The following is a 27999-nucleotide window of genomic DNA, read 5'->3' on the forward strand; positions in this document are numbered from 1 at the left end:
TCCAAATTTGTGAGCCGTTCTTGATTTGCGAGTGGAGAGACTGTACTTGTAAGGTGAAACAATCCAATCCCCACTGGTGTAAAACCTGAAAGTATTTTCAAAATCGAAAAAATAGGACCAATTCACTAAAGACTACGTGCAAATTTGTGGGGCGCTCACCAAAAATAGGCAAATTGTACTTTAATACATACCGTCTCTGAAAAACAACATATCCCACATATAAACACAGCAAGTTGGCACAATTACAACTCTTCCAAATTCATAGAAAAAGTAGTGCTGTGAGAGGAACACACACACACGACTTTTAAATGCTATTGTTTCTGTCAGTCTGACTTTTTTTTTTTTTTTTGCAACAGTGGTGCGAAACGTTTGTCCAACTAACTCATCACATGTGAATTAGAACTGGCTGACATTGAAAGAAATACAGTTTGGAGAGTCCTCCAATCTAGGCACTAACTGGCCAAACGCAATTTCACCAAGCTAAGTGTAATACTGAAGAACCACAGCAAGTTACCAGTGTGCGCCCTACCTGTAATAAATATTCAACAACAGATCCATAAATTGTGTGATTCTTATCCAGCAACCACAAAGACACTCCTTTTTTCCCGTCTTATGAGTCAAAAAGTGATTCAGAGATGCTTACACTCGCACACGCATGCAAATAAATTAACATGAAAAAAAAAGTAAACAGTTTTAAGGAAAAGTCTTTTGGTTTTGAGATCGAAATTGTAAGTAAGAAGTAGAAGTAAATGCAAACGGAAGTTAGCAGCTCAAAGTATACAATCGCATGGGTGGTGCTTAATAGAAAACACACTGGGTGATGTTTTGTGCTGAATGAGTCGTTTTAGAATTGGTTCAGAATGGGAGAGATTGCTGGAAATGTGCAGTCGAGTAGATAACTTCTCGAGTTGGATTCCGCTGTCGATTCGGGAGTCGTACTGAAGAACCGAGCCGTAAGTGATGGGTCATTCCCAAAGGGCAACCCTCGAGAGTCACTCTGCCCTCGTGAATTTCACTTGGAGTCGGGAAACTGCGATGCAGGCCCGCTTGACGGGGACTTGGGTGTGCTCTGGTAGCTGCGCAGCAGCACCTTGTGCTTGGTTGTGCTCTCGGCGCGATGGCACTGCTGCGCCACCAAGAACTCTTTGAGTCTGCCCGTGGTGAAGGTAAGGGTCTGCCTCCTCAGCTTCATCATGTAAGTGTCCTGAAGCCAGGCTTGGGAGAAGCAGTCACGTGTGCTTGGGCGGGCCCTGAACGCACACACACGGACGGACAATACAAATTTGAAATCTCTTTCAATGGCAGCCAATCAAAAGCAAATCGTCAATACCTTAATTGTAGGAAAACAATTATGATTGGATTGCAACAAATTTCTCACCAAGCGTAACTGCTCAGCAACTTCTTGACAAAGGCCGAGGCACTTTGGGAGACGTTGGGGTAGAGTCTCGTTGGGTCAAACTTGGCCATCAGGATCTTGGATTTCACACGCTGAGGATCTTTGTCATCAAAGGGCAGCTGGCCGCTGAGCCTTCCCGTGTATGAGAAGACAATTTGGTGTTGATTGTAAATGTAGACCAATCAAAGCGAGGTGCACATTTAGATACTGAACTCACATGATGTAAGTCACAACTCCAACTGTCCAAACATCTGCAGGAGGCCCCACTACCTCACCTTTCACGATTTCAGGAGCTTCAAGCACATTTGTCAGAAAGATGAAATCGCATACCCAAGGAATTTGGTATTCTCAGTGAACGATTGCCCTCACCCATGTATTGCAGTGTTACCGCCCCCAAATCCTGCTGCTTGAGACTAAGTGGGTTGAAGCTCTGAGCGCTTCCAAAGTCAACAATCTTGATGGTGTTGAGGTTTGTCACCATGATGTTGTCTGGCTTCAGGTCCAAGTGGAGGACTCGGCGGTTGTGAAGGTACTCGACTCCCTGCAGGATCTGGACCAAGTACTCAACCACGTCGTCCTCGGAGTAGCGGAATCTACGGTATCGTGAAGCGTTGGGAAAGAAAGAATTTAAATGTGCACTCATGTGTACGCTTCATTTCCTGTCTACCTGTCCACGATGCTGTGCAGCAGCTCTTTGCCGGTGCAGTACTCTGCCACCAGCACAACGTAGCGTGGCGTGACATAGGCTTCGTGCAGAGCCATGATTTTGTCATTGTGCAGAGATTTCAGGATCTCGTACTCCTTCAGCACTTCCTTTTTGTTCTCTTGGCTGTAGGGAATGATTTTGGCCATGTATATTTTGCCCGTGGCATTTTCACGGCACTCTCGGATGACGCCGAAGCGGCCTCTGGCAAAGAATAGTTGGATTATGCACTGGATGTAGGACATGAAGGTGAATCGTAAATTCTCGACTTTGATTTTCCCTCACCTGGATTTCTCTTCCAGGAAAGTGTAAGGTTTCTGTGGAACCCCTTGGCGCAGAGCCGTGGAGGGTGTGACGCGACCGGATGGTGTGCTTCTGGTGGGCGTACAGGCCCCTTCACCAATGGGGCTCAGGCTGGATGTTTGCAGCACTTTAGGGGAGAAGGAACTTGGAGATGGGGCCATGGTTGTGGGGATATAAGTGACCGCTAAGGTAGGTTTGGTGGGGCTTGAAGGAGGAGTCGCAAGAATGCTTGGGGTCTGGGTCATAGGAGACACAATGTTCACTGGACTCTGGAGCTTGGGCGCTACGAATGGTGCCGATGGAAGTTTAGAGCTCGTTTTGGGAGCATCATGCATATTTGTGATTGCCGATGGAGATGAAGAGGTCTCTATGGTTCTTGGAGCCCGATAGGATGATGGAAGTACTGCAGAAGGAAGGGATGTCACTGGTGAAGTTGCATTTTTAGGACCTGTTACAGTGGGGGTTGTATTTGTCATCGTGGATGTGATTGGGAGACTTGAGGGAGACGCCAGAGATCCAGGTACGGCAGTGGTCTTAACCACAGCCACCACGGGTGAAGCCTCTTCAGCTAACCACAACAAAACACAACAATCCAATGTCTTTACCGCACATACTATATTTTAAACCATCTTCAGCCTGTAATACCTGCTGAATCCAAAGTGACTGGAGCTGAACAGTTGCTAGGTGGACCCTGTCCTGCCTTGTTCACACAGAACACACGGAACCGGAACACGTCACCTTGCGGTAAGTCAGTCACGTTGTAGTAGCAGTCAACCACTCCGGTGGTAACGGTTTGCCACGTTGAATCTCCTGAAGTAACAAGATGTTAAATGCGTCTTTTCGGAACAACGTTACAACGTAAATTATGCCAGATGAAATAAAAACATGAAGGTTAGAGTTTCAAATACACTAGCGTATTTTTCACCTTCTGTCTTTCTTTCCAATGTGTAGCTGCACGGGGGCTTGGTGTCGGACGGTTTCCACAGCACCAGGGCGGTGTTGTTATACGTCTGAGGGACTTCAGGGGTTCCGGGTCGTTTGGGAACATCTTAAATTGTTGTGGAAAAGGGGAAAGATTACCAAACGAGATAATGGTCAATGATCAACTCCAGATCAACCGAATCAAATCTTTTGGTGGGGCTTTCGGTTCCTCAGGGATTGTCACAGCGAGTCCCTCGCTTGATTTTGTCCCCTTCCGGATACAACCCCAAACTCTTATGTGGTTAATAGTCTCCCATTGTGTATACGACAATGTTCAGCTACACTGAAAGTTTTGATGACACTTACAAGCTATCGTCAGTGTACAAGAGGTGGTGATGGCCGCCAGGGGGTTGGTAGCCACGCACTCGTACACCCCAGCATCTCTTTGGCTGCACTTTAGGATCGTAAGAAGCTGCCTGCCATCCGGATGGGACGTCAAACTGATTCGGTTATCCGTATACAAAGCTTTCCGATCTGTAAGATAAAAAGAAAAACCGAATTCGAACTTGGAATGTTTGAGCTTTAGCGCAGCATTTTTATCTGCTCAAGGATGGAAACAAGAGACCTTTCATCCATGTGATGTCAGGAAGGGGACTTCCGGCATGGAGACAACTGAGGGCGACCTGCTCCCCCTCGAGTAGGATTTGGTCTTTGAGTTTGATGTGGAACACCGGCGGGAAATCCGAAGCAGAACGGACAAACGTCCGAGTGAGGGATGTGTCTTCCTTTTTTGGGGTGGGTAAAATCAGGTCAGGTTGAGAAGGTGTTTTGTCTTTTTTGCTCTTGGTCAGACCCCACCTGTCCCATCTAGACCGCCGGTCGTTCTCAGATTGAACACTGGAAGTGGATTCGATGGATTCCTTTGACGCGGCAACGCCAGCTTGTTTTGCCAGCTGATTCTCGGGTATGCCCATTCCTTTCAGTCCTCGCCCTTCAGAGTGTGAGTGGCGATGGCGAGAAAACAGGGGTGCCTTCTTCTCCTCGGTGTCATCTTGTCTTTGCTCTGACAGACTCCGGATTTTTGTCGTATTTCCAGCGCGTTTATTCTCAAACATCTGGCGCATTGCTAGGATTGGAGAATCTGTGAGCCTCCTCAGTTGTTGCGCCGTCTGATTCGCCTCTGTAGTTTTATCCTTCCTGTCCTCGGACTGGCTCCTTATTTTGGCGGAGATTCCGGCCATTTTGGACTCGAACCTGCGTCTCATAGCAGAAACCGCAGACTCGTCAGCTTTTGCTCTTTGTCTTTCTTCTTGTTCATTCGTGTCTAAAGATTTACTACGACCAATTGCCCAGGTAACCCTCTTTGGGGCTGCCTTTTCCTGATTCTTTCTTTCCTTTGAGTTCTCTGCATCTTTATCAACTGACGTTGATTTCTTACCCCGCATCGACCACCTGCCAATAAGGCTTAGGCCAGGTTCTTTTTCCTTATCTTCCCGTAAGTCTTGAACTGATTTGGACTTTTCTTGTAGCCCTCGGGAGACCATTTCGAGGGGGGCCCCCCTCTGCCCTGGCCTGTACACCTCATCGTCTCTACCGCCAATCTTACGGCTCAATGTAGGTGATTTTTCCTCGGATTTGTTCCTGGTTAGCTTTTTGAGGCTACGAGTCAAAGATGACTCCCGCTTCTTGAATCTGGCTTCAAAGACCTCTTCCGAGGCAATGTCTTTTATATCTGTTCGAAGTAGCGGGTGGCGTGGCACGCCGGGTATGTCCGGGTTTGAAGTGGAAGCAGAGGATAGATCGGAAGTCGCCACTTTGGCAAACACAGCCGGGTGTTGAGGTGAAGGAGCGAGGCCTTTGGCCTCATGTCCTTTCAACTTGTCAGACACTTGGTCAGATGTTCCAGGTGATGCTTTAGTGTTTTGTGATGTTCCTTTATCTTCAGTAACTTTCTCTTTATTTAAATAGGCTTTCCTTTTGTCCTGCGCTTCCACATCATCTTCTATCACAATTATCGGAGTAACAAGTGCGGACGATCTTGGCTCATTTTCTGCTTTATTTACTTTTTCTACATTGGTCCTTTTCTCTTGATTGTTGCGTTTGCGCTGTTGGTCCACTTCTGCTGTTGGGTATCTAAATGAGATGCGCTCCGTTGGTGACTCCGTCGTGGTTTGTTCTGTTAGGGCGGACATGGAGGTTGCCTCCTTTAGCTTCTTCCCCTCAGTGCCTCCAGATGGGATTTCTAAGGGAGCTCCATACCGGCGATGAAGGGGCATGGGTTCAGAATCTTCTTGAGTGAAGGAAGCGCTTTTCTGGAAAACTTTGGTCTTTGGTGTGTCTTGTCCAGCACTCTCAGAGGATGCAGCTCGCGTGAGCGTGGATGGCCCCGCTCTGGATCTTCTCAGATTGCGATCCAGAGACCCTGTCTGTCGCTCATCTTCCATGCCAAGCGTTTCAAATAAGGGTCCTCGGAGGCCGCTCATCTTTTTATCCACGCTACCTCCCCTGAGCAGCCGTTGTCTCATGAGCTCCAGTTTCAAGGCGTAATCCTCCTGGCTAATTTTTGTGATTCCAGGGCTTGGGCTACGGTTGGGTAGTTCAAGAGAAACAGTCTTTTTCAGGCTATTGGTGCTCGTTTCTGTGGTTTGGTTGACGTCACCCTGTTCTAGGTCAGTGTGAAGAAGCAACGCCGAGTCAGCAGAACTGCCTCTCCTCATTGTGGATCTTCTTGCTTTTGTCTGAGACTCACCCGTCTCTGTACTTAATCCTTTTTTAAGTAGAGCTCTTTTCGTCTGTTGAGTCATCTCTTCGTCTGGGTTTTGGGGTTTCTGTGTCCCGCTTTTACCAGCTTCTTTGATACCAGCTGTGTCAAGGTTGTTCTTAGTTCTATCAGCAATATCATTGGGCCCCCGTGTGACGTGTTCATCCTCGGGCATCTCATTCAAGGAGACTCTGGAACCGGAGAAGAACATCGATAGCGGCATAGGAATGAAGGGAAGCTCATCCACGTCTGCTTCTGAGTCGGAGGATGATGAAGGTGGCGGGGAGCCTTCTTTTAAATGTTTCGCCACAGCAATGGACACATGGCTCGATGCGTCGTTAAGTAGCTCCGGAATTGTTCGCATCACCATCTTTGATTTGTAATTGATTAGGGAGCGCTGCAGGGCAAACATCAGGAGAGAAATGATATAGAACTGCTTACGTCATCTGGAACGTCATTTGGCATACCTTGACAATCTAATGAGATCATAATGAAGATGATTTTGTTGTTCCTTAACAAAAGTACAAAGCTCACGATTCACTGTGAGAAAGGTATGTTAAAGAACAATATTTGTATTTCTGATGTTTTAGTTTCAAGAAATTAGTTTTTCTTAAAAATAGTTTGTTCACACTCTATTTTCAGTTCACAAAAAGTCTCGGCATGGAGGAGTGGATGGCTAAGTTGGACTTTAGCTCCAATTGCTTTTGATGATGTTATTAGGAGGCTTAATTAATTATAATTAAAAAGAAGAACAAAGTAATTAAAAAAAGAACAGACAGTGTTTTCAATTTCGCTGCACAAAACAGCTTGGTGAAAAAAAAATCTATTTGTACTATTCTGAAGCACAACAAGGCAATAAAAGCAGCAATGCGGCTAATAAAGGAATGAGAGTTCTAACAAAGTGAACAACTCAAAAAGTGCTTGATAATGTGAGCAAGGCAACTGACTCAGTTGAACGAATAAAATTTGTGAACCGAGGTACCACTCTATTGTTCAGATATCAACTCCATGATAGCGTCAAACTGATGAGAATTGTCCACGTACGAGCAGATGCAAACATTTATTTGAATCGCATTAGATTGTGTCGGTCTACCTTCTTTCTTTTCAATAAATAACGAAAACGTGTGTTGTACCTGCCATCGCCTTCGAGACAAAACCTGCTTTAGCTTCGCCGTGCAGATGCTCTTGTTACTTTCTGACTGCAAGATAAAAGGTCATCACTGTTTTGAAGAAGCGGAATTATAATTTTAAATAAAACACGTCTGGCAGCTACCTTGAACCAAGGATGACGAAGGCACTCGGTGGCGCTTGGTCTCCTGAAAGAACCAAAACAATTTAGTTCCACACTTACGCAAATACATCCGTCCATACATCTGAGAGTACTCACAGTCGGTCCACCACCAAGAGCTTGACGACAAACCCCTTCGCCTCTTTGCAGAGGTCAGAGAACATGTTCTCCTCGAAGGCCACGTTGTAGTTGCGAATGTTCAACACCGTGGCTCTGTCGTTTTCACCGGTGAATGGTGACACTCCTGTCAGACTGGAATGGTTGATTCATTGATTCATAATAAGAGACACTTACATTTAATTTGTGCACTTGCTGTGTGTCTTACCAGAGATATGTAATGACAGCGACTGGCCTATAGGAAGCAGTAGAGAGACGATAGGTTATGAGATTCTGCTTTGGTGCAAGTGGGGCATGTCAGAGGCTAGCTCACCATATGTCTGTTGCTCGAGAGACCGGCGTTTGGTTCACAATCTCTGGTGCCACGTATTCCGGCGTTCCATACTTGGAGTAGTGCTCCTCGGAGGACTCCAGTCTGATGGCGTTGCCAAAGTCGCAAATACGGATCTGGTCACTGCCGGCAGCTGCCATCAAAATGTTTTCTGGCTAAAAGCCGATGAAAACGAGAGCGATCAATTCTTGTCGTCCGAAATTCGTCTGATATATTCTATGGAGACGAACCTTTATGTCAAGATGGCCGATGTCTTTCTCATGAAGGTAGCGTAGGCCTTCTAACACCTGCTGAATACATCGACGAATCTGCGGAGATGCACAAGTGATGACGTGAAGGTTATGTGACGTGAGACCGTCGGGGAACACGGAAGCCAACCCACTTCCAACTCTGTGACTGTCGTTCTCCTGGATATTCGTTCTAACATCTCCTCGTGACACCTTCAAGCCACAGCTGAGGAAAACCAGACGGCACGATTGTGGATTGGTCTTTGAGATGTTTCATAACTGTCAACTCGCAGTGCAAGATATGAAACCCGTCTGGTTTTAAATTAACCGGTACATAAAAAGGATACAACTCTGTTATCAGCACCACCAAATTCTTCTTCTCAAAGGCATCATGGAAGAAGATGATCCGCTCATGGTCCAGCTCGGACAGCAGTTCCATCTCCCGCAGTGCCAGAGCTTTCCTCTTTCCACGTGCGGATGTGAACTTGGCAGCAAAATCCTTCTTTCCCTTCTTCTGAGTCACTCGCTTCACGTAGGAAAAGGTCCCCCTATGATGGACAACATTTGGCTGCGTTTTATGTTTCTTCTGCCAAGAATTCGAAATTGAATTCCCGTCTTGTTTGCTAGTTAGGAAGATATGCAAAGACTAAACATGTCGGGACTCTCCATTTGCTGGGCATCTGTGAAGGAATCCAAACTAGGACAATATCTGGCATGTCAAAATGTAGGACAGGCCATTCATGGATATGGTCTGCAGAAAATTGCTGGCCAAAGTTCTTGAGAAAATCAATACGACAATCAACTTTAGAGAACCGTTCCTTCAAACTTTGAGTCTGTGTACTTTTTGGGGTTCTATGGTCAACGGTTTTGTCATAACTGTGTCTTCAGTTCTGGAAAGCCGTGGCTTGCTTGGTTTTATCTCCAAAAGGATGGACACACGCCTACCTGCCAATCTCCTTGTGGAGGTCATAGTAGTCTGTCAAGCGTCGCATCTTCCTGAGAATGGTTCCTTCATCTTCCACTGGTTCTATGGCCTCTTTGTCCTCTGTAGACAACATGCACACGTTCACATGTGTCCGTTTGCCTGCTGACATTTATGAAAGATGTTTTGGAATCCCGTGCCAGACCTATGCGAACTGTCAGTTCAGCCTTGCAGGAGTTGGACGCGGCCAGGTTCTTGGCCGTGCAGGTGTAGACGCCCGAATGCTCGGTGTGGGCGTTAAGAATTACGAGAGAATACTCTGGGTCATCGTACACGAAGGTGAAGTAGTTGCTCTCTGAGAGAAGCACATCATCCTGTGAAAGATTTCAACAAAACATCTCAATAAATATTCAAAGCTGACTTTTAGGGGCGTAACCGGTACCTTGTACCACAAGATGTCTGGATCTGGTTTTCCTTCGACCACAACAGCGAGACGGGTGGTTTCTCCCTCACGTATGTCCACATCCTCCATGATGGTTTCGAATTTTGGTGGCACTGTGGAGTACGGAAGAATAACAGTTCTTGCTTCTTTGGAGCAAAGAAATCAAATCTGCTGTCGTCCAACCTGCCATGACCAGCTGCAGCGTGCAGAGGTCGCTGCCAAACTGGTTGCTGGCCATCACCACCAACTGGCCGATGTCCAAGGCTCTGACGCGCTGAAGCTTCAGGGTGTGTTGATCATCATCCGGCGTGCTCATCTCGCACACTCCGGCTTTGCTGACCAAAGCCATGCCCCTCCTGATGAACACCACAGCAACATCTTGCAACACATTTACTTAAGCGACCGTTGAGATGAAAGTGGAATCATTTCTACCTTTTCCAAGTGACGGTGGCGTGCACGTGGTTCAGGGTGACGGTGATGCTTACGGGTTGATTCTCAACCACGTACACAATGTCGGGTTTGTCGATAATCACGGGTGCTTTCCTCAAATAAGGTCCTAGATAAGGTCAAATGCTTTGTGTGAATGCTGAGAAACAAGCATTCACTACAATGTCATCATCTGCTAAGAATTGACCTCTGTCCTGGAGCTGGACCAAATCTGTGGATGGTGAAGGTTTGCTGAGCGTCTTGCCGGTGGAGGTCAACACCCTGAAAGCATAGCGGACCCCCTTGGAAAGGTTGGTAATGGTGTAGCTGGTTTCCCTCAAGTTGGGAGCTACGGTGGACCACTGGATGGAGCCCAGAGGTTGCTGCTGGAGCACATAAGACAAGGAACCCGAATCTGCAACGAAGTAAGAAAACCATAAAGCACCCAAGACGTCATACAACTCTACATTATAAATTGACTGAACTTTCATAGACTTCTTTTGGAGACTGAGAAAAAAATTATACACTACCATCTGGTGGATTTATTTTCTTGGATCTTTTCCAGCTGAGGCTTATCGTTTTTCCGGTGATGGCCTCTATGACCGGGGGCCCATCAGGTGGATCTGGAACAATATCTACTCAGAAAGCACAAACAGATATTTTTATATTTTGTAAAAAGAAAGAAAAACTCTGCAGGAACTGAGACTACCTGAAACATATAAATGTGCATAGCAGGCTGCTTTGCCCAGTTTGTTCGCAATCACCGCCTTGTAGACGCCGCCATCAGCGTGACAAGTTGCTTGAATGACCAACGTGTGGACGTCCCTGTCTGAAGGAGACACAGGCATTTCAAATTTGCCTCCTCGAACTCAAAGATGACCGCTGGCGTCTTTGCTTACTCTGGGTCATTTTGCGCTCGTCGCTGCTCTCGATGCGTTTTCCGTTGTGGTACCAGGTGATGGTCGGATAAGGCAGGCCTGTCACCTTGCAGCTCAGAACTGCCTCTTTTCCTTCGATCACTTCCAAGTCAGACAGAGGTTTGACAAAATCCGGCATGGTTCTCTTCACCACTTCACTCTCCAGCTGCTCTGGCTCCTCTGGGATGGATGGCATCTTCTCAAGTTTAGATCTGCAGGGTAAGAAATTGGATGGTGTAAAAGTTGCACTAGGTTTGTTTATCTCCTATATATTTTTACTCAGCTTACTGTTTGCATGTTTATTTTTTATGGTCATGTTCGGTGCCTTCCTATGCATATTTTATAGTCTGCTTGTTTTATATTTAATGCATTTGAAATGTAGAGAGCTTTGGCCTATCTTGTGCTTTAAGTGCTTATATATCAAGTTGGTATGATATGGTACACAGATGGTGGGCAGGAACGGCATATGGGATTTAAATTATTTATTTGAACCGTTGTTATTCCGGAGGCTGGTCTAATTACATAACATACATCATCGGCAACGATATTTGCATAAGAATTCTTTGAATCTTTTTTGAATTGTCTCTCCTCCTTACGTGATAAAATTATAAAGGCTCAAATACGCATGTTGTATTTGTATCGTCAATAATTTAACTGCAGTGGGAAATGGAATATTTATTTATTTATTTATTTATTTATTTATTTATTTATTTATTTATTTATTTATTTATTTATTTATTGACTTACCCATTTATTTATTCATTTATCCGTCTATTTATTTATTTGTATATTTATTTATCCATTTATTTATTTATTTACTTATTTTGTAATGTGAAATGCTGACGTCTTACATGTGAGAGGAGACCGCCGCCCTGTGCTCTTGGATGTACAGCTCAGCAGTGCATTCGGCCTTCCCGTGAATGTTCTGAGCCACGGCCGTATAGAAGCCTTCTGTGTCACTGCTGACGTTGGCTATCACCAGCGAGTGACGCCCGCCCTCGCTGAGAATGCACACATTGTCGCTCTCCTCCACTTTGGACTCTGAAGGCGCAGAGAGGAGAAAAGACGGCATTCCTTTGAAGAACACGTGTTGAAAGTTGGATAGAAAAGCGCAGCAAGTCAGTTGAGCTTCCCTACCAAAGTGCATCCAGGTGACTTGTGGCGCCGGTGACCCGCTCACCTTGCAGTCCAATCGGGCCGTGCGACCCGCGATGACCTCGAGGACGTCCAGCTTGCGGGTGAACAACGGCTCCTTAGAGGGGGTCACCTTTAGGTTTGCGCTGGAGGTCAACTCGTCTAAATATGAAATGAGCCTCATTAATATTTTTCATCATCATGAATCAGGCAAATTGGCTCTGTTTTTTACCCTTGGCTGTGCTCAATTTGCAAGTGTATGTCCCACTGTCGTCTTCGTGCACTGAATTCAGCAGCAGGCGGCATCTGAAAAACAATGTGACGTGCTTTTAGACAAGTAATAAGCTATATGGTGACTTTTAATTAAGCAAAATCAATTTCTGTGTTAAAATACTTGGATTAAGAGTATAAATAAATCCAACTAGTACTAAACTACAATTTAAATACCGTATTTTCTGCACTATAAGACGCACCTAAAAACCTCCAATTTTCTCAAAAGCCGACAGTGCGCCTTATAATCAGGTGCGCCTTATATATGGACCAATATTGAGCTACTACAGCAGGTGTGTCCAAAATCTGGCCCGCGGGTCAAATGTATATATCTTATATATGGACAAAGTTTTGAAATGGGCCATTCATTGAAGGTGCGCTTTATAATCCGGTGCGCCTTATAGTGCGGAAAATACGGTAATGCATTTAATTAAATAAATAAATAAATAAATAAATAAATAAATAAATAAATAAATAAATAAATAAATAAATAAATAATATTTTCTACAAGACTGGAGGAAACACACTCAAAGCTGATGAGATTTTAAGCAGAACAAAAAAAAAAAAAAATGAACGAACCTGCGACCATCAAAGTGCATCTTGCAATTAAGCAGCGCCGGCTGGATCAGCTTCCCATTGGAGAGCCAATCCACATCCACGTCTGAAGGTCCGCTGATGTCACATTCAAACATGGCCGAGTCTCCAGCCTCCACCTTCAGATCTGTCACTTCTCGGATAATTTTCAGCTGTAACTCTGCTGCAGCTGATGATCAAGGACACACATTTGAATAATTTATTATTGCCTTGGCTGGAGCAGGCTGAGGACACATTAAAGACATCTGTCCGTCCATCCATCCATCCATCCGCCCATCCGTAAGTCCAGCCATCCATTTTTAGGAGGATTTCTATGATGTGGATGACTGCACAAACAAATTGATCACAATGCCATTCAAATGGATTTTAGCCACCTTTGACTTCGATTCTGCACTCCTCCTGCTTTGTTCCGCTGTCACTGACAAGCTTGCAGACATAGAGCCCTGCGTCCGACCTCTGTGCTGAGATGATCCTGAGCTCATCGGAGCCGTCCTCCGTCACCCTCACGGAGAAGCGTCCTCCCGTCTTCACCGGGATCTTGTCCTTTAGCCTGGAATGGAAAAACACGGTGACGTTGTCTCTAGCAGGTAATTCAACTGAGCATGAAGTCACGTCTGGCCATTGTGTTCGTAAAACAAATCACCAGTGAACCATTGGTTTGGGCTGCCCGGCAACTTTTACAGAGATGACAACATCTTGGCCCTCCATCACGACTTGGTCACATGGCTCCACCTTTTTTTAAACAGAACATTTAGTACTTAACACATTTGCTGGATGTTATATCTGCTTTGGGAGGGCCCCTACCTGGAAAGAGGGAGGTTCCTTAAAATGGACATTTTTAGTTGGAGCAGAAATACGTTCCATCTTCGCCACCTGTGGACTCAGGTAGTCTTCATGGAGACTCACAATTTGCTCTGGAAGATTAACAGACACCTAGTTTGAATCATATTTGAATCTCAAGCATTTCACTCTCCTCAAACTGAAAGTGCCACATTTGGTCAATTAATTGCTACTCAGTTGCTAAATATAGCAGCACCAGCAGATGCTGTTAAAATTCTAGGACGGAACAATCTGTTCTTTAATTTGTCCAGCAATCGGCCGAGGCAGCATAGTGAAGTGCACAGTGCACGAAGTGGATAATGAACGAGTCTCTTAATGTCTGACTCAGGAACTCGCTTATTCCCAGTGCTCCAGAGCAGACGCTCTGTCTGGAACCTTTGCGTCAGAATTAACTGATGGCTACACAGAGCAACACCGGCACTCTCACTAAATTTCTCATGCACTGCTGCTGGAGCTCTTTCAGGTTTCATTTGCTTGATTTGACGTTTGTGAAAGCACAATTCGTGACTCGATCGGATCATTCATTTCTATTAGAAATAACAAAACCAGGCAGTGGCAACATGTAAACCAATTAGACGTAACATGACATGGCATTTATATTTTGACTGACTGACTTGGGCTCGGTTCCCATGAAGCAACTCAAGACGACCATCTTTTTCTATACTGTTAAATAGAGAACAACAATTTGCATTCCAAGCAAAGCACAATTTGGATTCCTCAATTAACCTGCATGGAAATTGGAGGACTAGAAGAGGAAAAGCCACACAGGCACGACATTCAAATTCTACAAAGGAAATCCGGAGCCCAGATAAAAAAAAAATATATATAAAAACACAAAAAATAATAAAATTGACTACTGTATAGTTACTGTAATGTAATCTAAAAAGGACAATTAAAATCCAGTCCAAAAATTCAACAACTGATCCTGAATCAACTCATGGAGTCACGTTTGCAGAGGATAAATTCTCCTCTGGGCATTTAAGTATACCCGCCAACTCTTACAAATCTGCCGCACACATCTGATCCAGCTTCTCGTAAATAAAACATCTGACCTTCCTAGCTTCCTGACTGCCACACTGACTTTTGTACAAATGATATCGATGTCAGATCACCAGATGAATGATGGAAAGATGACTCAATTATACGTCTGCGCGATGTTGTGCGCGGGAGCTCAGAAAAAAAACAAAAGGCTGTTGCTTCCTGCAAATCATTTTAGCTTGCGCCGCCTGGAGAACATCAAGCCAGATAAAAAACTCAAATGGGGACACGAGGCAGTGTGCATTTACCCTGAAGAAGAAGCGGGTGGCTAAAAATACTCCAGCAAGGTGGACTGACAGGCCTAATATGGCAAGACGGGCCTGAGCTGCTATGTGAGGCCGTTTGCATTTGCAGACAAATCTGCATCATGCGTAAACAGAGAGGATGGACGCTATCAACACATTTGGTTTCTCAATGCTGCTTGGCCTGTCATGGGTTGCCATGGTAACCACTCTTTCTGCTGGCTGGGCATTGTTGTTTTTTTAAATTACTTGGCTGGGTATTGTTTTTTTTTTTTTTAATTACTTTTTAAATTTTTTTTTACATTACTAAATTATTTGGCTGGGCATTGTTTTTTTTTTTTTAAATTACTTGTTTGGATTTAAACTTCAATTACTACATCCACATCATTGTTGCCACAGTTACCTAAAAAGTGACTTGGGTATTTTACCGGTTATTAAAATAGTAATTTAATTACTTTCGACATAACTGAACTTAAAAAGTGACTGTTAGATGACAAGTTACTCTAATGACTACATTAAGCGGAGAGCAACAACTGTGCTTGGTTTTGACACTTCATTGGAAGTGAGAGTTCATTTTTATTTAAAAATGACAACCTTTTGGAGTCTTTTCTGGATTTCACTTTCACGTAAATGGGCTACTTGTTGATAATTATATTATTATATATTTATATTATTTTATTTATAATATTTTGAAGTAAAATCTAAAATATGTATTCAATTATATACATACTTACTTCTATACTTACTTTAATATTTATTAAAGATATTTTCAAGTAAAATTTAAAATAAAGGCAGTTTTTTTTAATGTGACATATTTAACAATTAGGAAATAAACTCACTCATAAATAAAATCTGGTGTGACTTTCTCTTTAATCTTGACTGCATACTGTGCTGCAATTCCATTATTATTATTTTTTTTAATATAACGTTTGAAGCAACAAAACCTCTGAAGCGATAAATAATGTGTCACAAATCAAACAATTACCTCCCGCAGAGCCACTTTTCACTTGATTCATCTCCATTTGGCCTGCATCACATTCAATCTTGCTGGTTTCATCTTCCACCAGGATGGCGGGAATGGCCACTTTCATCCTTTTGAGAAACGGGCTGACGGAAGGCGTGGGTGATTGGCGTTCCGCTGAGTTGACAACCAAAGCAGTTGGAGATTTTCTGCATTACACAACACAAAAAAAACAGATGAAGTCATTGGATAGTTTTAGCTTTCCCTTTAAGGCATTCTTCAGAAGAGATGATTCCCTCCAAACCTGGTGAGTGTGGTCTTTGTGGCTGTTGGCAATAGTTGCCCTGGCAACTGGTGAACTAGTGCTGTCTCCATGGCAACTCTAATATTCTCCATTTTTCCTTGTGATGAGTAATGCTCTCGGTCTGTCATTGAGTCGGGCTTTGCTTTTTCAGGAACTTTAGTCAAGCTTTCCGGTCTACGTTCCTGCGCTCCTTTCGTCGGCGACTCCCTCGCGTTTGGCTTTTTAGTCTCTTGCGGGTCAACGGGACCCGGCTTGTCTGTCACCAGCGGCTCACTCGAACGAGCTTTTCTTATGCTTACGCTGCCAGCGAGCTTTTTGATCCTTTCCAGTTCTTCACTGAACTTGTTTTGGTAGCCCTGAACCCGTTGCGAGTAGCTCATCTTGTCCTCCAGCGAGGAGGCTCGTTGCTTGAAGGCCGCTCGTTTCTGAGCGGTGACATCGGTCTCGGGAATGGATCCAACTGCTGGAAGATTCACGCTCGCCCTTCGCTCCTCAAACGTTTTGATCTTGTCGGAGCACTTGGGCCCTGCACGAGCCATTTTGGTCGGCATATTGTTTTTAAAAAGCTGATCTAAAGGTTCATCCTGGTCTAGATTTGGGCCTTTCTGGTGGTTTGGTTGAAGGGAGCTTGAGGATGCAGATGGGAGACCCCCATGTGAGTCTTCATCACTCTCAATCCTGGAGGAACGAGGGTTGGAGGGAAATGAGGTGTGAACTTAGAGCTCCTGTAGATTTGCCAGAAGCTTCGGAAGTGTTGATCCGTGTCATTTTGTCTTAATACACATTTTCAGGGTGTAAATAAGTGCAGCTGGCACAATAATAAAATTAGAAGTTGCCACATGTAAGAGCTTACATGAAGTTGTCAGAAATGTCATCAAAATGTGCTCAAGTGAAGAAAAAATGTTACAGCCAAAAAAAATGTCATGCCTAGAAAAGAGAGCCCGTGTCATGATTAGAAGTTTGTGTTCATGCTAATATTCAACCAGGCTCGCATCCGACGCATGCCGCCGCAAGCGTAAAAATTATTCATCCAAAGGTGAGATTCCAAAAAAACGTGCAGCAGGTACACACTCACAGTGCAGTAAAAACATGTCACCGCCATTGTGACGGTGAAGAGTTAGATGCTCCCATAGCAACATCAAGTCAAAGGAAAGTGTGGAATCAAAAGAAAGAGTCTATGGAAAAAAATATTCCACGTGGAGATTGATTTATGACATCTTGGCTTGAGCGTCTTTTCAAATTTGGGGCGATAGTTTGGACTCCTCTATAAGGGCATGGAGAAAGTTCTCCCCCGGTAGAGGCTGAACATACTGCCGTAGTAGTCACTGCCGACAGAAACACTTTCCTCTGACCCCTGAACGGGCCTCGCCAGGTTAGCGTGAGACGCCCGGATCAGCGGCTCGACACCCAGGTGACGGACAGGCAAGGGGCCCTCCGCGGGGCCAGGAGCTTGCCTGGATGGGTTTGTGGGGTCCATATTGGGCCCAGGAGGACGGGAAGCCAGAGTCCGGAGCTCTCGTTCCACGATGGGGTCATGAGAACCTGGAAGGGTGGCTCGGCGATCACAAGCGTCGGGGTTATATTCCGTCATACGATCCCCCTCGCCTAGAAGAAGATGGGAATGAAAGACAGAATTTTTGTAAACATACACTGCCCTTCAAAAGTGTTGGGCCGGCACGGTCAATTCTTTTGTTTGATTTTTGGATTTCAGATAAAACGATAAATTTCGGGCAAAAAATTTGGAATGCATCAGATAATTTTTTTTCTGTAAATTGACGAAGAAAATGTTTTTGTCGACTTTAGTATTCACGCTGCTGCTGCCATCTCTGTCTTGAGTTGTTTAATGGATCTAGGTCATGGATGTCAAACCCAAGGCCCGGGGGGCCAGACACGGCCCGCCACATCATTTTATGTGGCCCGCAAAGACAAATTGCGCATGGACATCATGTGTCAATACTAAAATTACTAATTGTCTTCATTCGTTTCATTTATTATTATTTTTATTATTATTTATTATTCTGAACTTTTGTCTCATATTCATTCAATATTATACTGAAATGTCTTCAGTACAATATTGAACAAAAAAACCAAAGGAAATCAAATTGCTGTTTCAATACTTTTGCAGAGGGCTGTGTTAATGGGCCTTATGCTACTATTGATTGACCTTTTAAAGTTCAGTCAATTTCAAGTTCTGTAGGTCATGGCTAAATTATAGATGGATCCATACCGCAGTCGAGAATGATCCACTTTTGGGATTATTTACTGTTTCAGTTCTGGAATGTTCATTAAATTTCTTTTTTTTCTTACTCGCACGTCTTGCATTCATACTGTATACTGTGGTTGTGCCTGCAAGCTACTTCTTAAAGAGAACAAATGACGGATCACCTCCTCCCACCCTCACCGCATATTTTTTCTATTCTTCCAGTGCGGTTTCTCTCGGGGATGCGTGGGGTGTCGGTCCGCCGACGCAGAAGCTTGCAAAGCGCCAACATGGAGCTGAGCGCAAGTGAAGGAAGTGTCCTTGTGGTGGAGGAGGAGGAAGAGGAGGAGGAGAAGGGCGTCGATATTTGGGATCTAAATTCAGACATGTTGTTGCCGGGTTTGGAGGAATGTGAGAGCAGGCAGCTTCAATTCAGCCTTGTGTTGAGTGATTTACATGTCAGACCCTGAGTAAGTAGGAAATTTCTTTGCGACATGCTATGAATGTTTAGAGAAGGTCTTCGGTCCAAAACTGGGCCAGTGCGTCTGTCACGTTGCAGTATATTATCATTGAACCACAAGTTTGAAATAAACAATTAATAAATAACATGAACCAGTTTATAATACTGAAAATTGAAATTGGGACTGTACATAAGAATTATACATTTTGTCAATATTGTATATTTTGTTTGCACAACACATTTAGATAAGGTAATGGTGGATAAATTATAAAATTCAGCGAAATTGGCTTTAAAAAAATAGTTGAAGGGCCAGGTTTTTATTTCTGTCTGGTCAGTTTTTTATTATTTTATTTTCACACCAATAATTTAACTGTATATACTACTACTATACCTAAAATGAATTGCTAGCCATCAATTATTTTTGATGAAAGAGAATTGATTATAAAGGCTTAATTTTATTTGGTCGTTTTGTTGATTTGCTTTCGGTTAGCTTTGCCTGATTTATTTATTTATTTTTTATTTGTCATCATTTATAGTTGGGTTCTTTAATAATGTACTTCTTCTTAAGATAGTGCATGAAATTATTTTATTCTCAAAATACTTTTAAATACCTAAAGGTCCACCCCAGGCGGTCTTGTCTTGGTGTCTCCCCAGCCCTCCTTTGGCTTCCATCTGGGGCTCAGTGGTCTCATCCTCTGTGTTCTCAGAGTCTGGAATGAAAAAAAGAAAAACACATCAATAACCGGTGAGGCAAGAAAAGGATGACGAGGACAGATTTTTAATGGTTACAAGCCAAGGAGTGACAGGAAGCCAACTAAGGTGTAAACATATCCATCCATGGAGTTAAAATCAAATAAAATGACTTATCACTTTAGACCACCATGTAAACAAAAACATCAGAGAAACACAAAAGGTGTGGAAACCACAAATGACACGAAAGAAAACATCAAAACACCACTTGATTTGTTGGTGAGAAAACATCTCCACAGCACAAGATGAAACCACAAAGGAAGAAGAAGAAATAAAAAACAGACGTGATGAATCAAAAGAGGCAGGTTTACCGTAGCTTTGCTTTCGGCAGGAGCGGAAAACTTCGCTTCCGTAGTGGCAGCAAGAGAGGGCAGACGGGAGAGCACCGTTACTATGGAAACCAGCATCCCTCTCACCCGCACGACCAATCCTCTTCGTACCCATTCGAGGTTTAAAATCAGCGGTTGGCCCGACACGAACGTTTAGCGGTCAGAGCACCTCATTGCGCCGCGCGCCATCAAGCCAGATCCTGATTAGATAATTCCAGCAGGTCGGCCTGATGGTAAGGAGAGCCGTTGCAAGACCAACAATCAGCATTCAAGTCATCACTACATCAGCGTCTTTTATCGTGGCAATATGTAAATCCGCTCATCTGCATCAAATTAGCTTTGAGAGCTTCAATCCCAGGCAGGGCAGTCAGAACCGCACTACTGACTCGACGGTCAAGCAAAAGAAACGAAAGAAAAATCAGCACCGGTATCTCCAAGGGGGCCGTGTGATATGCAGAAGCTAAATTGCAACGATATCGCATGGCGGGGGTGGATGTACACTCAGACGAGGCACTCTCGCTGATGGACACTTAAAAGCAGACAATGCGGACATTGTTCAGCAGCAAAAGTCATTACTGGGAGGATGCCGAGGATGCTCGACCAATCTCGAAGAGGATGCGAGAAAAGCTCATAATGACAACACACCATGTGTAAATCTGCCAAATGTCCGCGTGGAATGGCCGCTTCTCTGGAAACGAGACAGAGGACAAATGTTAGTCAAAAGTGACGCTTTTGTAATGTTTTCAATGTCAACAACATCATTGTTTCGTTTTGTTAGGTACCGCTGCAGTTGTGAAATGTGCGTTATAAAAAAAGTTGTACAATTTTGTATACATTTGAAAAGTAAACAACTAGCACTGAAATAGCAACATCATTGTTGTTTTATTAGTTACAGATATATGTAAAGTTGTGCAGTTTTGTATAAATTTGGAAAGTAAATAACTAGACTGACATAACAATGATGTTTTGTTAGTTACAGCTGCAGTTGTGAAATGCGCAATATAAATATAGTTGTACAATTTTGTATAAATTTGTAAAGTAAACAACTAGCACTGACTCGAAGTGAAAATGATAACAAAAACTTGTTTTAAATGCTTTTTTAAATTCATCTATTCTAGTAAAACCGGTTAGGTGAGGAGGATAAATCGATCATAAACAGTTGTAAAAACTAAAAAAACACAGCTATGTTTGTTTGGATTCTATTTGAGTTTTTTTAAATCAATTTAAACTGATTGAGATTTCTCCCTTGCAATTGACTTCACCTAAGCGTTTTATTTTGACCGACGCTTCACACACTCAGATTACAGTGGTGGAGGCGAAGTCTAAAATTGTCATTCAAGCCGGTGACCCTGTTCTCTCGATCCATCTGCCTTGATCAAATGACAGAGACGGCTTTGGAGTGGCATCAGAGATTGCTGAGGCTTTTACCACCTGGCTGACATCTTGGTGACATGTCTTGCCACACATTTATGTTTCATGCTCATCTGTCCTCAACATACCTTGGCAATCTAAGCAATTCGCTTCAAGAGCTGCGTCACAAGGTCTGAATTGTTGAGGTTAAGAAACTCAATATTAATTGACACTCCAAATTCAACAATATAATTTAGTGTGGTTGTAGTTTGCAGCGATGTAGCTCGATGCTACAAAATACTGATTCAAGCTTTCATTGAAATGCAACGTAGTCCCACCCTACAGCAAACCACAACCATAAATCATTGTTTTCATTTTTAGCGTGTGCAATCGTGAACAGGCCACAATCTGTCAATCAGAACCATGAAGAGCGACTCAACAAGACTCACTGGAATGGATGGAAAGAAACAAAATAACCCCCCCCCTTCCCTCTCCACATTTCCTTGGAGCTCCTATTGGCTGAGATTTTTATTCTTTATTGTGTGGCGGCTTGTCGTGATCACCAAACGGGTGAATGGACAAACAAAGAATTTTGATATCAACACAACATCCGGGCTGGAGCACATTTGAGCGTAGCCTACTGACACACTTTGAGCTTCATATAGGGCTGCCTTGTTATTTGGTGTGCCGTAGCAACATTCCTGATAGGCAGCAATGAAAATAATTCTTGCCTTTTTACTGTCATTGCCTATTTATTGTCATTGTAATGACAAGTGAACCACCAAAACATACGAGTGCTTGTTTTCTGAAATCAACCCACAAATGTCTGCCACTAATAAACTCAATTGTGTCCCAATGTCTCAATTGTGGGGGTGGGTGGCAAGACATCTCAAAAGGTAAAAAAATCTCCCCAACATCAGTGCAACAAGTTCAAGATTGTGTTCATTTGGACTTACCTGAAACCTCTTCTTTGACCAGATTTTCTTCATCCTGCTTCCTGTCTGATTGACAACAAGATTACCTGTAGCATCCACACGTTTGCACTAAGCCTGAGCAACAAAGGGTGTGGCGGGGATTGCAAAATGGGATTCAGCCGTGTTTAGGCTTCCGTGTGGCGTCGAGGTAACGGTGACAAGCGGAGCCGGAGGGGGAAGGAGGGAGGAGGAAAAGAACCAGAGGGAACCGGACTGAGGCTTCTTTGTGTTTTGAGCGTATCTGACCGCCGATGAGAGCAGCAGCCTCCTCTGACTCGGCACCCTCCCCGTCTCTACTTAAGGGGGAGGCGGGGGGGAGCAGATGGGCCCACGCTGGAGGAGGCAAGATGAGAAGCAAAACCGCTGGCTTCAGAGCAGGCGGAAAAAACAAAAGAGGAGAGAAACAGGGAGGGGATGTGAGTGACTGATGGAGGAGACTAAATTGAGGATGGGATGGAGATGTCAAAAGAAAGAAAGTGTTGAGACAAACATGGGTCACAAATAAAATCTCAGGATTCTAATTGACTTAATAAAGACTCCTTGTCTCAAAGTAGTAACATAAAATGCAATCAAAAAACAAAATGTTCTATTTCTAAACTAAATATTCCCATCTTCCTCCATTATTTATACGTCTCGGACACCTGCTTTGTATGAAAGACCCTTTAAAGTGAATTCAGGGATTTGAAGACCAATTTCTAAAAGCAGAAAACAGAGACCTATGTAAAACTCAAGCAAGGAACTGTTTGTCACCATTTTGGTTTAAAATGCCGCCTAGTGACGCACTTTGGAGAACATTAGCATCATCCCTTCTCGTGGTTCTTACCTCTCCCCATGCACCCACAAGACTTAATTGTCCTTTCAAATACATCTGCGCTTTCCACACCTCCGCCGCCTTCATCAAATGAGTCTAAAAATAATCTGTAACCATGGTGGCTCCTCTATTATAGGCAGGTGGGTTCCCCCGACGTTGTCAAGTGAGGAATGTCGCTGTTTACCTTCTTATTCAAACATGACTTTTACTCTCCTCGTGAATCGGAGCCACTCAACCGATGCGGTCTTATGACCTCACAATACATCGTGTGTCTCTGAAAAAGTGTCTGGACTGAATGAATTCCATGAGCATTGCTGTGGATTGGACCCCCTCCTCCAAGATCTCCTTCTCTATCCATCAGCGCTGGGAGGTGGCGGAGAGCAAAAAAAATCGATGCATGTGCTTTACACGTGATAGAGAATACACCCCCAAGAAAGTGCTCAAATGCTCTCGGATCAATACATCCATCATCGCACCAGCTTTTCGGGCCCTCCTCCAACGGAAGGCTTGGTACAGTCATATTTTGTTACATTGTTTCTCCTGGTGAGGCCTAATAGCAAGAAACGTCATCAGAAGGCCAATCAATACAGTTTTCACTGACGGAGTTTGACTTGTTCGACAATCATGTTGTACTGATGCTACGGCATCAATTCGGAAGAAAATTGTCAAGTGAAGAGTGAATTAAATGACAAGACTACGCCAAGAGCTAACCTTGTGTAAGACTCGTGTCACCTGATTCTGTTTGCACAAAGCAGACTTTGAGGAGACCCGTTTCAGCCGTGGCATGTTCAATTTATGTCACGTGGCGAGCCACCCGATCCTACCATCTAATCCTGACAAAATCCCAGTGGGGTCTCAGCGAAGTGCGAGGGGACGGGCCACAAAACGAGGGACACGCCGCAGGGAGCGTCACCCACGGATCTCGCTTCAGCTGCCTCGTCACAAGGGGGAATCAAATTAATTGCACAGTAATTCACTTGAACGTAACATTTAGAGAATGTCAAGCGGCATGCAAGATGAGGGGGGTATCAAATAATCTGACATGCTATGTCCTTATGTGAGCCACTAAAAGCTTCCTGCACATTTTCCTTGACATCTAGTCTAAAAAATGTAGCCTGAATTTTGCTTTATAATTCTAAGCCTTCCCTGTTATGCAATGAGACAAGAGGGGTAACTCATTTTCTCTCCTCTCACTCTAACCACAAGCTTAGTCGGTAAACAAACACAACGCTGCTTACCCTCCAGCTAGCAAATGTTATGGTTGACTATGTTGAAGGAAAAAAATGAAAGAAACCAAACCAAGGTACATAACAATAAAACACATCACCTACAGGAGGAGGAGGAGTTCCTCAAGACAACTTTGAGAACATGACATAAAGAGAAGAGGACCTAACAACAACTTACGTTGGTTGCTTTTGCTCCTTGGTCCACTGGTTGAGTCCCTCGCACTCTTTAATGCCTTGCGAGCGTCAAGCAGTTCCCTCCTCAGCATTCCACCCTACCAAGATCCACACACTGAAGCCCACTAGAACGTCCCCTGTGACTCCCTCCTGACCACAACAGTCCAAAACACTCCTCAGCCCATGGCCGGTCTCCTCCTGTGCTCTGCTTGTCCAACCAAACTTTGATTCCAGCTGTCTGCTGTTGAACTGGACTTTCCCCGATAGCTCGGGACCAACCCCCTCTTAAGACACACTACGTCCTCTGCCGTCCTCTGATGGCTTGTTCTGTTTGAGGTAGGGCGGCGCGGGCTGGGAAACTCGAGCACGCTGAATATGATGCTGACTCTGCTGCTCACACGTCTCCGATGACAATAGTAAACTCTGCGGTGCTGATAACAAGGATAATGTTACACACCCGTGGGAATTTTAGTCCGATTTTTATCGGTATCAAAAGTGACAGAGGGAAATATTTCCATTATAAAACTCTTGATCCAACCTGGGAGGTTAAAAATAGACAGATAGATAGATGGATGGATGGATGGATGGATGGATGGATGGATGGATGGATGGATGGATGGATGGATGGATGGATGGATGGATGGATGGATGGATGGATGGATGGATGGATGGATGGATGGATGGATGGATGGATGGATGGATGGATGGGTAGGTAGGTAGGTAAGTCAGTAAGTAAATAACTAAAACAAATTAAAAAAATATGTGTAATAAAATAAATAAAGTAAAAATATAGAATATATAGATAAATATGTGAGTGTGTGTGTCAGCTCATGAGTGTTAGCTAGCTAACTAAGCCTACAGACAAGATCAGGCTTGGAAATTGAACCGCCAAATCAAAGGTGGAGAAAGATTTCAAGAGACATTTATTTCGTTTCTTAAGATCACACTTGCAAGAAAGACTTTACTGGTACTTGAAAAGTATTCTGACAATAATATGGCCTTGTTAAAAGGTAGATTTTCTGCAGCCAAAGTGTTTGCTTACTTGAGATTTTTTTCGCGCGATCAACCGATAAGCAGCAATGAGCATGATCCTCAAAGTCATGATAAAAAGTAAGACTTCTTTGCGTGAATTGGCACTTTGTAAACAAAACGGAATGACATATGACAACTCACTATGTGATCATGCATGATGGGCCAGAGGGTGGAGCTCGTACTTCAGACAGAAGGCCCGCATGACATCGCTTGTGACGTCAGCATGTTCCGATTAAGTCCATCCAACGTCCTGCACTTGGAGTACTCACAATTTTTTTTTACATCATGAGTTTCTTTCTTTATTTTGAAAACAAAAAAACAAAACAAAACCTGCTAAAAATTTGCCTCACGCAGCAGGCTCTCACAGAAAACCACATTGATAGGCCCTTGGCCTTGCTGTCATGGCGCTGAACATGATTGAGAGTGACAGCATCACTTCTTGACCGCGCCGGTGCTATAATTATCTATGATGTCTGCTGGTGCAATCGGAGACGAATGCACACATCAGAGCTCTGACTGAGAAAGGCACATACCGTGCCGGAAATAACTATGTAGAATGGAGGGGCGCGAAAGAAAAGTTACAGATACTCTATGACCCATAAACAAAGTACCTGGATGCAACAAAATTGAGTTTTTTTACGAAATGACTTTTAAAAACAAAATATCATATTGAAATTCCAGCATTAATGATCTCAACATGGGGGAGGGTGGTTGATTTTCATCTCATCGGGACACAGACCGGTGCACATGCGCAGGATCATTTATCTCTCACATGCTTGTGAGTTCTCACTAACTAATTTTGGTGATGCAAGTAGGCCATCGCTGCCTTGGAACAAGCACACACACAAAAAAACTATCCTTGATGCTTTCATTGTCTACGTCACATAAGCATTTTGAAATAGTCTGGCTAGGTAGCGAGTTTAGCTACGTTTAGCTAGCTAGCCAACTATCATGGATAGATTAGAATAGAGTTGGCAGAGATTGATTGATGGATCGATAGATAGAGATTAGTGTCGAAAAAGATGTTACCTTCACCAAGATCGATTATGGCGAGGATGGCACTGCATTTGGTCTCCCCCAGCTCATTGGTAGCCACGCAGGTGTATAAGCCAGCGTCTCGCATACGGCAGTCCCGTATCCACAACCCTCCTGAGTCCTGGTCTTTCATAGGAGGTAGGAGTGTGTCGTTGTGGTACCAGGTGAGTGACGGTCTTGGAAAACCTGCCACTGATACATTCAGACGGATATCACAGCCCGTTCCCACCGCGGCCTTGCGGAGTTTACGAACAAAAACTGGTGGCTTGGGCTCCTGGTCGGGGATGACCTGATTTTTCAACCTGGTAGCTTTGGTCATGTTTCCACTCGGATTGGATGCTGCGACTTCAGCCATCTTGGATTCCATATAAACTCCGTATCAGGCCGAAATTTATATCTGTATGTCACTTGTTGTTGGTCTCATGCCAAATACTCTTTCAACTCTCACACCTTGAGACATGCGGGGCACGCCGATGATGACCCGGCAGGAAACTAAAAACACATACAGTACAATATGAGAAGGTTGTTTTTTTTACGTGAGATACTCGGCGGCCATCTTGGTTACATCGGTGTATGTAAGCCTCATGTTTAAATCAACATTATTCTGACCTTTCAAGGTCAAGTACAAACACTTTCAAAATTAATTTGGAAATTAAAAACTGTATTGAGCAATGTGTGTTTATCCATATTTGCACATTCCGTCCTGAATTACTGTAAAGGAATTACAATGATGCATACAGCTAACAATTATTCAGCTACTAATAATTTCAATCCCTTTTCAAAGTACATCAAATACTGCAATTAACATTAACAATAAAAATTAAATTAAAAGTAATTTCACGGAACTTGTTTGATTTAAAAAAAATACTATTTAACTCGTGTTTAAAATAGCCACAACACAAATATACACACCTGACTTTGCCTTGACAGCCAATAAGAATTCCTTTGGACATCCCCGCAAAGCCTGGGTTAAAGTAACAAGATCCATGGAGAGAAATAGTACATCTTTGCGTGTCCTTCTTCAGGTGTAAGTCCACCCTAGATCATGGAGCATTAGCAGCCGTCACCATGCATGGTCCGTTTTCAGAACTTTGACTCCCCCCTCTGTCTGGTGACAGAGAGGGAGAGACAGAGATTTGACATGGAATGTTCAAGAGCCACAACTTCCTGTATTCTGTCCTCACGCTGGCGTGATGTCTGCCAAGGCTAGACAGATAGCGAACAACTGAAGAAAAAAGGATGCTGCGGCCGCGTAGTTTGTAGCTGCTTTACTTGGCACACAGGCAGTTATTTCTTTTTTGTAAAAAGACTAAGATACCCCAAGGCTGAGCCACGAACCCGCTGCGACGATGTGCACTGTCTGGTAGCTGCGTACGACCTGCGTAGTGGCTGAGTGGGGGTCGAGTAACCGGAAATGAATGAACGAATGAAACCTAACCTAAATTCGGTCACTAGGGGGCAGTGTTAGAGCGTTTAACGAAAGAATAAACGGGATAACAGTACACTCCCCGCTTGGTATAT

At 43.9% G+C, this 27999-nt stretch overlaps 1 protein-coding gene across 7 annotated transcripts; it reads right to left on the minus strand.

Moving 5' to 3' along the window:
* Positions 1–163: 163 nt before the first annotated feature.
* On the minus strand, positions 164–27998 carry LOC148401606 (striated muscle preferentially expressed protein kinase-like). 7 transcript variants are annotated; one of them, XM_088366165.1, is made up of 41 exons: positions 22183–22573; positions 20522–20564; positions 19859–19893; positions 19409–19507; positions 17592–17742; positions 16138–16815; positions 15858–16042; positions 13557–13666; positions 13396–13484; positions 13127–13302; positions 12738–12921; positions 12121–12194; positions 11892–12050; positions 11606–11795; positions 10737–10966; positions 10547–10666; positions 10368–10472; positions 10046–10252; positions 9844–9967; positions 9595–9767; positions 9412–9524; positions 9175–9343; positions 8993–9092; positions 8395–8595; positions 8203–8260; positions 8051–8128; positions 7803–7975; positions 7698–7724; positions 7472–7624; positions 7358–7400; positions 7218–7283; positions 3949–6481; positions 3690–3857; positions 3328–3450; positions 3048–3212; positions 2385–2970; positions 2064–2303; positions 1766–1989; positions 1614–1689; positions 1379–1528; positions 164–1250 (listed from the first exon to the last, which is right to left on the minus strand). In XM_088366165.1, exons 4-41 carry the CDS (start codon positions 19467–19469, stop codon positions 1013–1015), a joined length of 8700 nt encoding a protein of 2899 aa, XP_088222291.1. In that variant the 5' UTR covers positions 19470–19507; positions 19859–19893; positions 20522–20564; positions 22183–22573; the 3' UTR covers positions 164–1012. The 7 variants fall into 7 exon arrangements, with proteins under 7 accessions (XP_088222291.1, XP_088222263.1, XP_088222284.1 ...); XM_088366137.1 differs by lacking the exons at positions 19859–19893; positions 20522–20564; positions 22183–22573 and adding exons at positions 26473–26970; positions 27391–27998; XM_088366158.1 differs by lacking the exon at positions 19859–19893 and having other exon boundaries at positions 22183–22574.
* Between the last annotated feature and the right edge of the window lies 1 nt (position 27999).

Source organism: Syngnathus floridae, chromosome 2 (genome assembly GCF_059516105.1).
Source record: "Syngnathus floridae isolate MCC-2025c chromosome 2, RoL_Sflo_1.0, whole genome shotgun sequence".
Classification (NCBI taxonomy): domain Eukaryota; kingdom Metazoa; phylum Chordata; class Actinopteri; order Syngnathiformes; family Syngnathidae; genus Syngnathus; species Syngnathus floridae.